Here is a 14,483-nt window from a genome sequence, read left to right as displayed (position 1 = left end):
AGGCGGCTGTGTTACTAAGATATTCACAGCTTATAATGTCTTAACAGAACCTCACTTCAGATATCATGAACTCATGATGCTTTTATTTTTTCACATTTTGTCTTCAATATATCTATTCAAACATTGTTCAGACAAACATTGTCTAAAGTGTAATCCTAAAGTACTCACTTTCATCACTTGTTAGGAATCATTCTAGGGTGTTACTTCTGACACCTGCAGGCAGCTCAGTAATCAGACTTGAATCTGTTGGTGTGTATGTGGAGGAAGAGGAGGAGGAGGAGCCCGGGCTCCTCCGCCGTGATAACAGGCTGCAGCTTCGGCTCTGTTATCTTCCGCTCCCCGCCAGCAGAACTACGGATCTCCTCCGGACCTCCAGCAGGAGTCATACATTTCCCATCTAAACTTGCTCCAACAACAGGAGCGCTCATCCCATGGTGTCCCCGGCGGAGGACTCCCGGGCATCCACTCGTGTTTGCGGAATCGATCTGCGGCCGCTACTTCGGGGGTCTTACAAAAAAAGTCATGGAAACGTGGTTTTTGAATCAAGTCCTCCTCTGCTCTTTGTCGGTGCTGGGTCTGGGTCTGCCGGGGCCCCTCTGGGCAGGGACCCCCGGCTACAACAGCACGAATTCGGTAACGGACGGGTTGTATTATTCAGCGGGCACAGACGAACCCAGCAACACCGAAAACGGTGAAACTTCAACTTCATATTCCAGCGAGAGTTTATCACCATCACAGAGGGACCTCCTGCTCACACATACGGCTGGAACCGACGCTGCTACCGCTGGGCACCTCGGTAAGATCATAGAACGAGAGTCCGGCGGATAATAGAAAGTTTATCATGCAAAGTGTTAAACCATATTTCCTAATGTAGCTTTTAATTTATGATGTAAAAGTGATCAATATCTTCAGGATGCAGCATGGGACCTTGTTGCTTCCAGACTGAGCCTCTAAACACGTGATAAATGGTAGTTATCCTGTTGTCATAACAATAAGGTTGTTTCAGACCTAAATAAATAAAGACAGAACCATTACATTATTTTTTTGTCCCCGCGCTGTTTTGGAAAGAGTGTTTTTAAATTCCGAATTCAATTAAATTTAAAGCTGTCTTTTATGTAGAAAACAAAACTAAAACCGTAAATAATAATGATAGCATTAGTCTAAGCTGGATCCAGTTCTATTTGTGTTGTCCACAAAGAAACAGAAAACACAAACATTTTTGTTGCACATGATTTTATGTCTTAACTGATGAAGTGGTCCTCAATTAGCTCCTAATATTTTTTTACGTCTCACACTAAATAAAACTTTTAGAAGTCATATCAAAAATTTGGTCGCTATTTTTTTTTCAAATAGCTTGTAAATCTAATGGTAAGTAACGGGTAAGTTAGCCACATTGTTTTAATAAGAAATTTAACAAAAAATGTGGTTAGAATTTAACTAAAGCTGTTCGTTCAGTCACCTGGTGTTATCATTGCATGTGGTGCCCAAAAGAATAGTGTGTCTGTGTGTAGATTATTAAATTAATGAAAAAAAGGGTTTAAGTATTTTTTACATTCCCTATCAAATGTAGCAGCAAATCTGAAGTCAAACATGCTATCAAGCAGAGGGTCTTCACCCTTATTTAATTAGTTAAGTGGACATTTACTTGTTAAACGTACATAACTTAGCTTTGGTACCAACATGAACTGAAAGGTCACTCAGAGGAATATCCCGTTACCCCAAAACTACATGTAACATATATTACATATATGAATGCTATTAGGTTTTGCCAATGCGCTCAGAAATATTGATTAAATGTTTTGAAGCAAAATGTATGCATTTTAGTTAAATGCAGGAAGTTTGTTTTGCCTTTAACTAATACAGTATCTGTTTATGAAAGTAGGCCCTTTCAGCTATCTTAAGTGAACTTGATGAAGTTCTTCCAATATAAAAGAAAATGCAGACAGAGCTGAAACTCAATTATGACATCATGAATATGCCAAGCAGAATCCTCAGATGACTCCAGTCTGGGCAGCATACTCTAATTTCCTGCAGTTTATGTACTGTGTCAATTGGTAGACACAAGACTCATACAAGAAGAACATATTCATGAAAAGTTTTTGCTTTTATACATGCAGAAGATGTCGTTTTTAAAAATATATTTATTTTACTTTTGAAGGAATTGGCGACAAATTTCCTGCACACAAACCATTGGGCATTTTATTTTATCATCTAGCTCACAGTTAGTTTTCAGACTAATAAAACAAATATGGGATATTTTCTCAGGTCCTTCTACTTTTTACAAAACTTTCTACTACTATTTTTAATTCAAGAGAGATTATTATGCCTTAATGCAATCTTGGAAAGCCAGTTATCAAGGCTTTGTTTGCTTTTGGTGAATTGATTCAAAACATTTTAGTTACATGAAGGCACACTTCAAACACTCTGCTTCCTGTGTGACATCAGTGGAAAATCAAAAGAAATCGGCCGTGATATCAGGAGGAATTTGTGAACCTCCACGACTCTAAAGGTACCAGTTTTATCTGTTCAAGATCTTATATGCAAGTGTAATGTCCAGCCATCATACCATTCAAATTTATTGTTTGCAGCATGTGCAAGGGAACACAAAATAGTTGATCCAAGTCTTTAGTTTTAAGAGGTAATAAGATGTCTATAAACTTCTGACTTTGAATAAAGTTTAAAAAATCACCAAAAATGTCTTTCTCTCATTATTCTCTAAATAAAATTAAGTTTGGCAATCCTAAAATAAAACAGGCCAAGTTTAGTCTCATTTAAGAATAGACATTGTCAAAAATGTCTTTGCTATAGATCTTGTTATTAATACCTCGTTTCAGCTGTACATATGTACAGATTACATAAAAACCAACTTTCCTCTCAATAATTTTCTGTATTTATAACTAGAAAACAAGATAACTATAACTGCATAATATACAATATTAAAATGCAACTACTTTTGCAATGTGAATATAGGCAATATTCTAATCACAAAGACAGCATTAACGTAATACTGGGTGTATTGTATTTCAAGAGCCATAAGTTCATGCTGCATGTCAATAATATATTTGTCCAAGTGTATGGACTATGCTTGTTCTTGATGTCCACACCTAGAGTTAAAGTTTTGTAGCAATAGGGGAATAAAGATGATGAAAATTAAAAACCAGAGAAGAGTCAGGGAAATGTGGCTTAAAATAAACCTCACATCTACATTAAAAATTGCAGGAATTCCTAATATAGTCCTGCGTGGCATCCAGATTTCAGCAAAAATAGTGCTGAAATCTGGATGCCTTTCTTATGTAATGTTGTATTTTATTGTAGGTAATATTTATTAATATTACCATCAGTGCTAAATGCATTGATGTCTTTTTACAGCATTTTTAAAATTATTATCTCTGCTCTTTGAAGCCGGGTAATTAAGATGATGTGTTTCTAGTTTTATTTGGCCTGTGTGGGTTTGGCGAGATATTTCGGACATTCCCACCAACACCCTCTTTGATTCATGCAGTTACACTCAGTCCAAGTGGGAGTCGTCCCAAAACGTTTCATAACACCAATGCCCTCAATCTGAGCTGTGCTTGAAGGCATGGATGCTGCAAGGAAGAAGAAGGTTGAAATGACTAACATAGATCCTCAAGGTCATGGTCATATTGAACGCTGCAAATCAACATTTGCAGCTTTCTGGTCACAGCTAAACCACCTGGCAACAAAACGTATGCACAATTTAGATTAACTTGTTTATTCACAGCATTTTTAATAATTTGTCACTAAGGAAGATGGACATGCTAAACCAGAGAGAACAGTTTCTGAAGCATATCAGATGTGAAGACACAACACTGACAACTGTGTTAACAGCTAAGAGATAAACAGCAGCGTGATCTGGGAGTGTCCATCACTTTCTGCCAGCACTACGTTCCAGTCTTAGTTTTGTTTCCCAGAATGGATCCAGAGAGAGACAAATGCGGAGGAACTAAGAGGGAAAAACCATCTGATGACCCCTTTTCTCATCCCCTTAGCTTCCCACCAGACAGGCAGTTCTGCTGCTGAATCCACCTTTTATATAAGTTTTGTATGGGAGCCGTTTGTGGCACCATCACTAACCCCTTTTCTCAGTCCTGGAGAGAGGCCAGATAAAAGGCTGTCAGACCACACAAGACCAGAGAGATAAGCAGAGGAAGAAATCTCATTCACACCAGGCCACTAACTATTTAGTTGTTACCCCCAGGAGTAAATATATTGGAAAAGCCTGTACTAGATTAATCTTTTATTGCAGTAGCACAATCTCATACTCAGAAATTTGACGCAGTTTTCTTAAGTGACCCTTTCCAGCCATTTCGTCTTCCTTGGTTAGTTCAGTTTATTTATATAGCACAAATGTACAACAAATATTATCTCAAAGTGAGTTTAGGCAAGTAGCTATTTTCATGCAGCCAATTTATGGAGGTAAATCCTAAAACAAATAAAAAAATATTTATTTCATAGGGATTGTTGTTACTAATCAAAGTAGAAGTAAAGGCTGGAATATGATGCAGCAATAAAAGATTAATTTATTTTGAGGGTCATTTTGAACACATCTTTAACAGGGGTGCCAGTAATTGTGAAGCATTTGGCGGACAATGTAAAGTAGTTGGTAAACGTCTGAGCAGATAAATAAAATGCTAATTGACATATAGGTCATATGAGTTGTTAAGGTTCCATATTTACTGTATTATTTCAGCTAGAAAAAATTACATCTGTAACCAAAATGCAATTTACAGCTCATCTTTTGTTCTGAACTAACGAAGTAATGAATAAACTGAATGTCAACACCATAATGTCAGAGTATGCTATGAGGGTAATACTAAGAGTCATCTAATTTAAATAGAACATGGAACAATGTTTCTAGGTGGAAACCTTTGCTGCATACCATTCCTCTTCATGCTGCCCTTGATTCTCAGCTGTCAACTTCAAAATGCCACAAAAATGTCCCCAAATCGGCAATGGCGTCTCTGTCGTCACATTCTTTTCATTTCTGGTTGTGTTCAGGGAGTTTATATGTGACCAAACCATTTTAACCAGCCTAAAACAGACCTTTGAACAATGAAAACACGCCTAGATTCATGCTTTGCTGGTTTCTGCCAATCGCCCTGTGCTCACTCAGCTTTAGGAAGGAAATGGCAGATTCCCAGCAGAGACAGTCACTTCCATATTTAGGACTTCAAGCCATTGTTAGGAGTAGACAAACTGGCTGCCAGTTATACTCCACCCAAAATTTAGTGCCCATACAAAAAGGTTTTGTTCACCCTGACGGCATCTTCTTACTGTCTGCACCCTACACAGGTTCCAGCCTTTCTGGTTGGCGCCCTCTATTGGGCACTATTAAATGGTTGCAAAACCAAAATTTCAAGGAATTTATGAAATCATGACAGCATGTCTATGAATTCATTTTAGTGAATTCAGGTTTCTTTGAAAAAACTGGAGTCTAGTTTATGTATTTTAGAAGTTTGACTGACAATATAAGAAAAAAGAAAAATGTATTATGAAAAAATATTATGTTTACATGACAATTTAATAAAAAATAGATCTGAGAATAAGTTGCTCCATTTTAACCATTTTAAAAAAATAATTTATGCCAATCTTTTTGACCAACCATCGATTCATCCATAGATTAAATCATTCATTCCTGCAATATCCATTTAGTCAGCCAGCTTATGACATTTAGCTGTGGTTTATTAACTTTATTTGGCTACTTGACAGAGTACTGAAAGTGCTTACCTAATTAAGAAAAAATAAATAAATAAAAAATAAAATAAAACCACTTTTTCCTTCAGATACTGAATAAATTACTCAGATTACCAAACCTGGTGCAGCTTAGCCTTTACGAGTTCGTGTCGTATTGTTTCAGAATGCACACAATGAGAAAATTAATCTTTGGTTTTTGCTTTTTTCTTCTATTTACAGACATGGAGCAGACAGAAGCCTTCACAAAAACAAGCAGCAGGTTTTCTGAAGCCACAAATCTGTCCACAAAGCCACTTACCTCCTCCTTTATAACCACCACTGAGTTCAGTAGTAGCAGGAGCAGTAGTAGTAGTAGTGGTAGTAGTAGTACTAGTAGTGATAGTAGCAGCAGGAGTAGTAGTAGTAGTAGTAGTAGTAGTAGTGGTATTAGTAGTACTAGTAGTACTAGTAGTGGTAGTAGTAATACTAGTAGTGGTAGTAGCAACAGCAGCAGTAGTAGTAGTAGTAACATCAGCAGCAGTAGTACTAGTAGCAGTAGCATTGTCGGTAGTAGCAGTGGCTTTACTAACACAAACCAGATGCCAGTAATCTCCCACTCGGTGTCAACGGAGGACAAACCCTGGCTGTTTCCTGAGGATGAAACCATGTCCCAGGACAGTCCAGATACGACGCTCCGTTTGGGGGACGCTACTTCTTTGGTGTCGCAGACCGGCACACTCACCGGCAGAACCTACACAACAACTGTAAGCCGTGCCGGGGAAAGAACTCTGCTCTCTGTTACTTCCTCTAACAACAGCAGCTCATCGGCATTTACGGAGGACTCAAGCTCCCGTCAGCCTCCGTCCACCTGGGGTGTCCCTCCAAGGCCTGTGGAAACCGAGGGTTATACTCAAAGCGCCCCGTCTACAAGGACTGATGGGAGAGAAACTACAGAGCAGAGAGTGACTGGGAGTTTTTCTGAAACTAATGGTCCAGCGGCGGCCAGCAGAACCCCAGGTTTAACCGGACAACCTAACGCCACAAAGCATCAGCTTTCTTTAACATCTCAGGAGATAACTAACTCAACTCCACCTCTCAGGGTAACGGAGCCCAGCACTGATCAGTCAGACACACCTTTTTCCTCCACTCCTCCGTTCACTTCACACTCAGAGGGTCCAGTAAATGCCTCTGGGACAGATCAGGATTCTGACAGCAGTGTTGGATTGTCCACAGAGATGACCACTGGAGCCCACAGCCCCAACACTCAGAACCAGGAAGGCACAGAAGGGCTTTCACCCCAAACCAGTGAGGATAGTGTGGGTACAGGTTTGACTACAGTACCCTCAACAATCAGCAGTTCATCTGAAATGGATGAGTCTCAGACAAACGTGCCAAGAATGGTTACCGGGGTCTTCCTCACTCCTACACCAGTCACTGCCACTGAGAGGTAAAAATTTTAACTTTTTTTTACCAATTGGTTCTCACAGAAACTAATCAATTTCAGTTAGCCTTTTCGCCCCCTGCTGGTGGTAGAAAAACAGATAATGGTAAAGTGGAAGGAAATGATGCATATTTTAAAAAGTGTTAGTTTGTATTCAGGCCTCTCAGATACCTTCAAAAAATAATCTAATATGTAAACCAGTTACCTTCAAAAACAGTTACCTTCAGAAAATAATCAGTTACATTCAAAAAATAATCTAATATGTAAAAGGAGTCCAACTGTGTCAAATTTAATCTCTGTATAAATATAGCTGGTCTATGAAGGCCTCAGATGTTTCTTAGAGCACATCAGTGAAGAAAAGATTAAGTGCTATAAATATTTTTTTGCAAGATAGTGCACGTATTTAAAATTTAGTTAATTCAGAAACAAAGCTACTTGGAGATTTAATCAATTTTCTCTTCATTTTAACAGACCACAGACAACAGAAGAAAACACCTTTAAGTCAACTGCTTTTACCACCACCAGCATGGCCTCCACTGTTCCTTCCCTACCAGCAACATCAGCATCAACGCTGAGCAGCAGCTCTAGTAGTTATACTACAGAATCCATTACAGAGACCACTGTCCCATCTACTTCACCTTCCTCCACAGCCCCCACCCCGACCCTGCAGACCTCTGCAGCACTCCCACCAGTCCAAACGCAGAGGCCTTCAACTAAGATGGTCATTCCTACAAAAGCAGCAACCACGCAGGCAGAAACAAGCACAGGGACCCAAAGACTCACCACAATGCAAATTCAGTACAGCAAAACCACCGACAGTCACAGCACTCCTGCCAGGACTACAGAGGCTGTACACACCACCAAGAAACAGACAGATGGAGGGGCCACAGAGCTGGAAGTGACGACGGTGCCCACCGCAGTCCAAACTGCCAGACTGCCACAAAGTGAGCTGCTGACCTAATTCATGCTCACACTTCAATGTCATTAGGTTCCCTGATGTGACCTTGGCACAGCATGTTCTTATCTTCACTGACTGAAAGAAAAATCAGGTCTTGGATGTCATAGAGGGTAACATTAAAAGTGCAAATGTTTCACATATATATATTTTAAAACAGCTGGAAAGCTTGGATGTTTTTGTAATTGTAAAAAACAACTAATTATAGGTAAAATATTACTTTAAAATAATCATTGTGCATTTGAGTTTGATAGATGGCAGATATTGTAAATGCATAACAAAATGACTAGAACATTTTAAAAAATATTCTCTTTTCATAAACTGAAGCTAAGTTGTTTTATTTTCAGATATGAGTAACTGTCGATTTTAACTCTGAAGGTTAAAGTGATCCATTTTTCATAAATGAATTCAGGTTCATATTTGAAGGTATTTGGCGACGTCCTGTGGTGAAAGCACGTATTGCAGCCAGTTGCCTTACATTTTTAACATGTAGGGGAAGGACTAAGGAGTACTTCATTTTTTTCTTGTGTATTCCTTCTAAATATTGCCCAGTACACATTGCAGTTATTCATAAAACATCACAACCTATGCAAAGCGTTATAAAAAAAACATAAATATAAACACTGCGTTCTTAACTCAAATCCTAGCTTGTCATTAACTAAAATCGCTTACAGTTTAAAAAAAAACCCCATAAAAATCAAACAAATCAATTTTAAATGCCTAAAACTTTTACTTATAAAGAAAATATTTTATTAGTTTTTATTTATTTTATTTAAAATGAGAAATAACCACTCTTACTTCACAATCTATGTTTATGTATGTTTGAAACAAGAACACCAAATATAAATATCTCAGAACTGCAACTATCAAAAACATGTTTCTGAATGTTAGAGACAATGTTTTGAGTTGTGTGTAGAAGCTATGTGCTTAAGTGCTGAGTCTTAGTCAAGATTATGCTGCTGTGAATTTTCTTCTTGATTCCAACAGTTGTCTTACTTGAGAGTATACAAAAGGCAAGGCAGGTTTGTTTATATTATCTGCCTAATTGCTATCAAGAACTGTGCCATGCAAGACTTTTTCCGATGCAGTCTCAGTGGCGTAATGTGGTCAAAATCCTAACTGAAATAGCAGACCTATTACATCTGAAAAAAAGATTTAGAAATCTGCTACATTTCATTTATTATAAATGCATTTTAGAAGAAACATCCTAAAAATAGGGCTGGCATACTTTGTGCACATAGATAGTTATGCTGTACTCTGCTTTACAGCAGAAAAAAATGGTGTAAGAAAAGAAAAGAATGTTTTGATGACACTATACTTTTTGACCTCCCTGACTCCCAGGAAATCCCTGTGTGTCGAACCCTTGCATGAACGGAGGGATGTGTGTGAGCTATAAGGGACCAGAGTTCATCTGTCAGTGTCAGAAGGCCTGGACAGGACCCACCTGCAACCAAGGTGATGTCATGTTTACACGATCAAAACAAATCTTCAGATTACAAAGAACATGATTGATATTTACAGGTCTGAGAGAGTTCCTCTTATATTGTATTTTTTTTTTTGCACCTACTGTGTTCAGATATGGATGAGTGTAAGCAGAACCCCTGCCCGACTGGCTCCAAGTGTTTAAACTCAAATGGCTCCTTCCACTGTGAATGTCCACTCGGCTATCATCTTGAGGATGGACGGACGTGCACCAGAGGTGATCCTGAAATGCAAATCAGTCCAGTTTATGGTTTTGTTAAAGTTATTCCAACTTGCTCACTGCAGGCTTTTCTTTCTTCCTTCTATAGTAAAGACATTTCTGGGAACTTTCAGTTTTAACAGACACGATCATATCAAAAACCCTGCCATGTATGAGAGAGAGATCATACAGCTGGTAAGTCTCACTCTACAATGCAAAAAATAATATGACAAAATATAAAATACTAAGGTAAATACAATATACGAGTCTATACATAGTTTTGCAAGACACTTTAGCGTGCATCATCACTGCTTATATCTTCATTTAGTTGATGCTTAATGTATCTCATTCAGCTCAACGTGTCACTGTCGGTCCTCCAAGGTTATAGTCGCTCAACACTAAGGAACAAGTAAGTCTGCAGCACACTTCAACTTTTACATACATATTCTGTAGATGATGCTCATTTTAAAACACTTTAATTTGCTAAAAAAAAGAAAAAGTTAAACAAATAAAACAGCGCAATTGTTCCACATAGGGAGCAAGGTGGGATTCGTATCTTGGCTGTCAACATGTTTTCCATCTCCACTGATGTGACGACAACTGAAGTGTACAACAGCATCCAGATGTTTTTGAGCAACTGCAGCTCCTCACTGACCCACTGCAGAATGGTCCTGCAGCATCAGCTCTCCTACCACAGTGAGTTGATTAGCATGAACATCACCATCATCAAGATCAATAAGCTTTACTTTCTTCTCTTTCTTTCTGGGATGTGTTGGAAGGGTTACTTTGGGCAGTTGATCAAATCTCACAGTGTATATATGTATAGCCGCCAGGGGGCAGAATTTATTCAAAAGCATTTACCATTCTCAACAGATAGCATTCAGGCCACTCTTGGTGGAGAACTACAGATTATTTAAATTAGAAAAACATTACTTCCAACACTCTCCATTACAGATATAAATGATTTAGACATAAACTTTTAATTTAATATCCAGAATAACTCTTAATTGTGTTCCAGTGGAGAGCTTATGTGAAGCTCAGAAGACTCAGTGTGATGCCGAGCGCTCAACCTGCACTGACAGCAGTGGAACGGCCTACTGCCAGTGTCTCCAGGGATATTACAAACACAACCCAGAAGACTTGTCCTGCCTAGGTAAGCTCTTTTCCTCATTACAGAATGGTGACAGATAAATAAATTGCTCACTTGAAGAAGAACAACAGAATATTTAGTTTGATTTGTTTAAATGATTAAAAATAATGCCAATTTTGTCTTATTTCAGAATGCAGGGATGGATACAAGCTGGAAAATGGCACATGTGTCGCGTGAGTCAAACTTTGTTTCTTTGTACTATCAAACCAGTAAAATTTAACGTTTAAGGTTCGAAAGTAGTTTTTGTTTCTGCTTTTCAGGTGCACTTTTGGATTTGGGGGCTTCAATTGTGCCAATTGTAAGTAGATCTACCTGACCAATAATGTTCAGTCTGTTTGTAACAAATTTTTTCATGTGTTATTAGTATTATTTTTTGATAACTGCAATCTCTTTCTTATTTTAACACTACAGTTTATAAGCTGATTGCAGTTGTGGTGGCACCTGCAGGAGGCGCTCTCCTCCTCATTCTCATAATTGCTCTAATTGTCACTTGCTGCAAGTAAGATGGTCCTCCTTGTCAGAGAATGTAAAAAAAAAAAAAAAAAAAAAAAAAAATATATATATATATATATATATATATATATATATATATAAATTTAGATTTAATCAGTTTTATCTGGCTAAAGTTGGTGTTTCCTGTAAGTTTTACTTTTAAAAATGTTAACCTTTCAGGAAAGACAAAAATGACATCAATAAAATCATCTTCAAGAGTGGAGACATGCAGATGTCACCGTATGCAGACTTTCCCAAAAATAATCGGATATCCATGGAGTGGGGCAGGGAGACCATAGAGATGCAGGAAAATGGCAGCACAAAAAACTTGCTGCAGATGACTGACATTTACTATTCTGTAAGTAGATTTTTCCATGTTCATTTTACAATATTAAAACCTTTTTTTTAGGCACAGAAGAACTGTACTTCTTTGGTACAGCTGATAATTTCAACAAGATCAAATATTTAAAGTATTTTCTGTATTGTTTCCCTCAGCCTGCTTTGCGTAACTCCGACCTGGAGAGAAATGGCCTGTATCCGTTCACAGGTCTGCCGGGCTCGCGCCACTCATGCATTTACCCCGCCCAGTTGAACCCTTCTTTCATAAGCGATGATTCTCGGAGAAGAGACTACTTCTGAATGTCTTCCTCTGGACCCACACACATCCTCTGACTCTTACTGTACTGCATCATGATTTCTATTGTCGCCATGGGGAGGTTTATGAGTAAAGTCGTTTGGCTATCTGAAATCGGAGTTCGACACAGAAACTTGTGAGCTTCTGTGTGTGGCGCATTTTAAAAATAACTATTTTGCAAGTTAAATCCTTATCCCTGTGACCATTTCAGTGTTTTTGCATGTTTTGAATCATTTAGTTCAACTTCTACAGGGCTCTGTAAATGGAGCAATTCATCCATTGTTTTAATGCAAAGGTGAATGGTCCATTACTGTTTGTGTTTTGTCTGCCTCTTGTGTTCAGTTATTGCTGCCTGGCTATAAAGCACTGCACTGATAAACAGTGAAACATAAAACAATTCTTCTTTATAAGATTTTAGAAAGGTAAAACAGACATCAGCAAAATGGCCCAAAACATCTAAAAATATGAATGATGCAGCACCTGAAATACAAGTCCACAACACTGCTGTAATAAGAAATCTAGTTTTATAAATCTTGAAAAAGAATTGTGGAGCTTAACAAATAACAAAAAAATGTCCAAAGATTGGATCTATACTGACTGAATAATGATTTTGTAAACTGATGCTAGCTGTTATTTATTCCAAGTATGCCCAAGTTGTCCACATGTAGCACAATGGTTATCTCAATCATACACACTGACTGACTTCAAAGGGATAAACCTGTGGCTTTACGTGTGTGAAAGTGTTTGCGTGTGCGCACAGAAATGAGGGTATAGTATGCGCGTGTGTGGGCGTGTGTGTGTGTGGGGGTAGTTGGGTGCAAAATAATAATTACCAGAAAATATTATAACTCTCCATAAGTGTTTGAATGTAAAGATGTATCATAATTTGCTGTTGCTGACATGGATTATTATTTTTATGAGTGTTTTCCTGCTGGTTTTGTGTGTTTATATGGTGTGTTGATTCTGGCGTTTTAGTCAGAAGTGTTTATTTAAATAAAAAATACCTAAATGATTTTTTTTTTTTGCCTGGAATTTATTGCTGATTTTAATTAATCAAAACACTTGAAAAACTCTTTTCTCAATTCACATATTTGACACATGATGGGGATGTTATAGGAGCAGAATAATTATTATTGACAAGAGAAAAATATTTTCAGTTAAATATCTGTTAAAGTGGGAGACATTAGAATTCACATTTTTTAACATCTACATTTGCCTATACTTGACATAGAGAGAAGTGAAACATCAAAGGTGACAACAATGACAATGCATTTAAAGTGATGAACACATTGAAGACGACCTTGTTCACAGGTAATTTCAAACTGATGAGAATAATTTTCATAATCTGTTTGCATAATATGTAAATATGTCAGAATTATTCCACTGCATATTTGATGCCATTGTCTAGTTGATAAGAGCGGTTCTCTTCACAGAGTAGATAGAGAAGACAGGAAAACCGACACATAAAAATAGAAGAAACACATAAGCAAAGATGGAACTACCTAACGTGGGCTCTAGTCAATGGGCCTGTAGGCGTAATCAACTTCATAATTAATGCATTTTACATCTTCTGCATCGTGTGTCCTCTCCATGGAGAAAGGATCAAGAAACCTCTAAAGCTACTTCTGGGCTCCTTGGTTGTCAGCACCATTGTTTATTTCTTAACAGCTTTTAGGATGTTTTTTTCTGAGAAAACTGCTGACAGGATCGCTGAAATATATCTTGTGATCACACTTGGCTGTTTGTCCAGCAGCGTTTCCTCCTCTGTCTGGCTGAACTTCTTCTATTACACTCAGTTTGTTCCTGCACAGAGAGCCATCTTCATCTGGATTAAGAAGAACATCAAACCAATCATCTTCTTCATTTTTCTTTTAGAAAACATTTACAGTTTACTGGATTTAGTCTTGGTTATTATGGCTCCCTATCCTACTGGATCTGAACTTAACATGACTTCTGCGGTGGAACAGGCATCTATCTGCAAACCGGTGGAAGAGTTGCTGAACCAGACTGTGGACATATATGCTATTATGGTTATCATAAAACAGGGTCATTTTTATCTCTCGTTTGTTGTTATGATGACATCTAGTTATATCATTGTAGCCTATATAGGAATGCACATTCAGCGTATGGTTATAAATGGACAGTCCCTTTCCAGTGCTCGGCTCAGTAGCCAGTTGAGAGTCACTATCACTGGCATCATTCCTGTAATTCCTGTATTTTTCCTTCGCTGTCTGGCATGAGTACGTGTTTACTTCTCAGCAAAATCTGTCTGCTTTCATAAGTTGTTAACAGTGGTCAGTTTCTACATGTTGGGCGCCACATTTAACCTGGGAGCTGCTCAGTCTGTGTTCAGGCAGAGAGCAGCAGATATGTGGAACAGAGCAGGTTGGTAGTTTAAGAGCTGGCAGCAGAAATGAAACATATGTGACCTGCAGA

At 38.1% G+C, this 14,483-nt stretch overlaps 2 protein-coding genes across 2 annotated transcripts; both read left to right on the top strand.

Moving 5' to 3' along the window:
* The first annotated feature begins 255 nt into the window (after positions 1-255).
* Positions 256-13,061, top strand: heg1 (heart development protein with EGF like domains 1). The gene is made up of 14 exons (XM_023336626.1): positions 256-796; positions 5,935-7,141; positions 7,607-8,079; positions 9,432-9,545; positions 9,667-9,789; positions 9,881-9,966; positions 10,125-10,180; positions 10,307-10,467; positions 10,790-10,924; positions 11,052-11,094; positions 11,182-11,219; positions 11,333-11,420; positions 11,594-11,771; positions 11,909-13,061. The coding sequence occupies exons 1-14, from the start codon at positions 256-258 to the stop codon at positions 12,050-12,052; spliced, it is 3,387 nt and encodes a 1,128-aa protein (XP_023192394.1). The 3' UTR covers positions 12,053-13,061.
* On the top strand, positions 12,122-14,287 carry LOC102232537. The gene is made up of 2 exons (XM_023336625.1): positions 12,122-12,183; positions 13,540-14,287. Exons 1-2 carry the CDS (start codon positions 12,122-12,124, stop codon positions 14,285-14,287), a joined length of 810 nt encoding a protein of 269 aa, XP_023192393.1.
* Positions 14,288-14,483: the final 196 nt, after the last annotated feature.

This window comes from Xiphophorus maculatus, chromosome 7 (assembly GCF_002775205.1).
Source record: "Xiphophorus maculatus strain JP 163 A chromosome 7, X_maculatus-5.0-male, whole genome shotgun sequence".
Lineage (NCBI taxonomy): Eukaryota > Metazoa > Chordata > Actinopteri > Cyprinodontiformes > Poeciliidae > Xiphophorus > Xiphophorus maculatus.
Note: the sequence above shows the minus strand (reverse complement) of the source record. Positions and strands in the feature narration are given on the sequence as shown.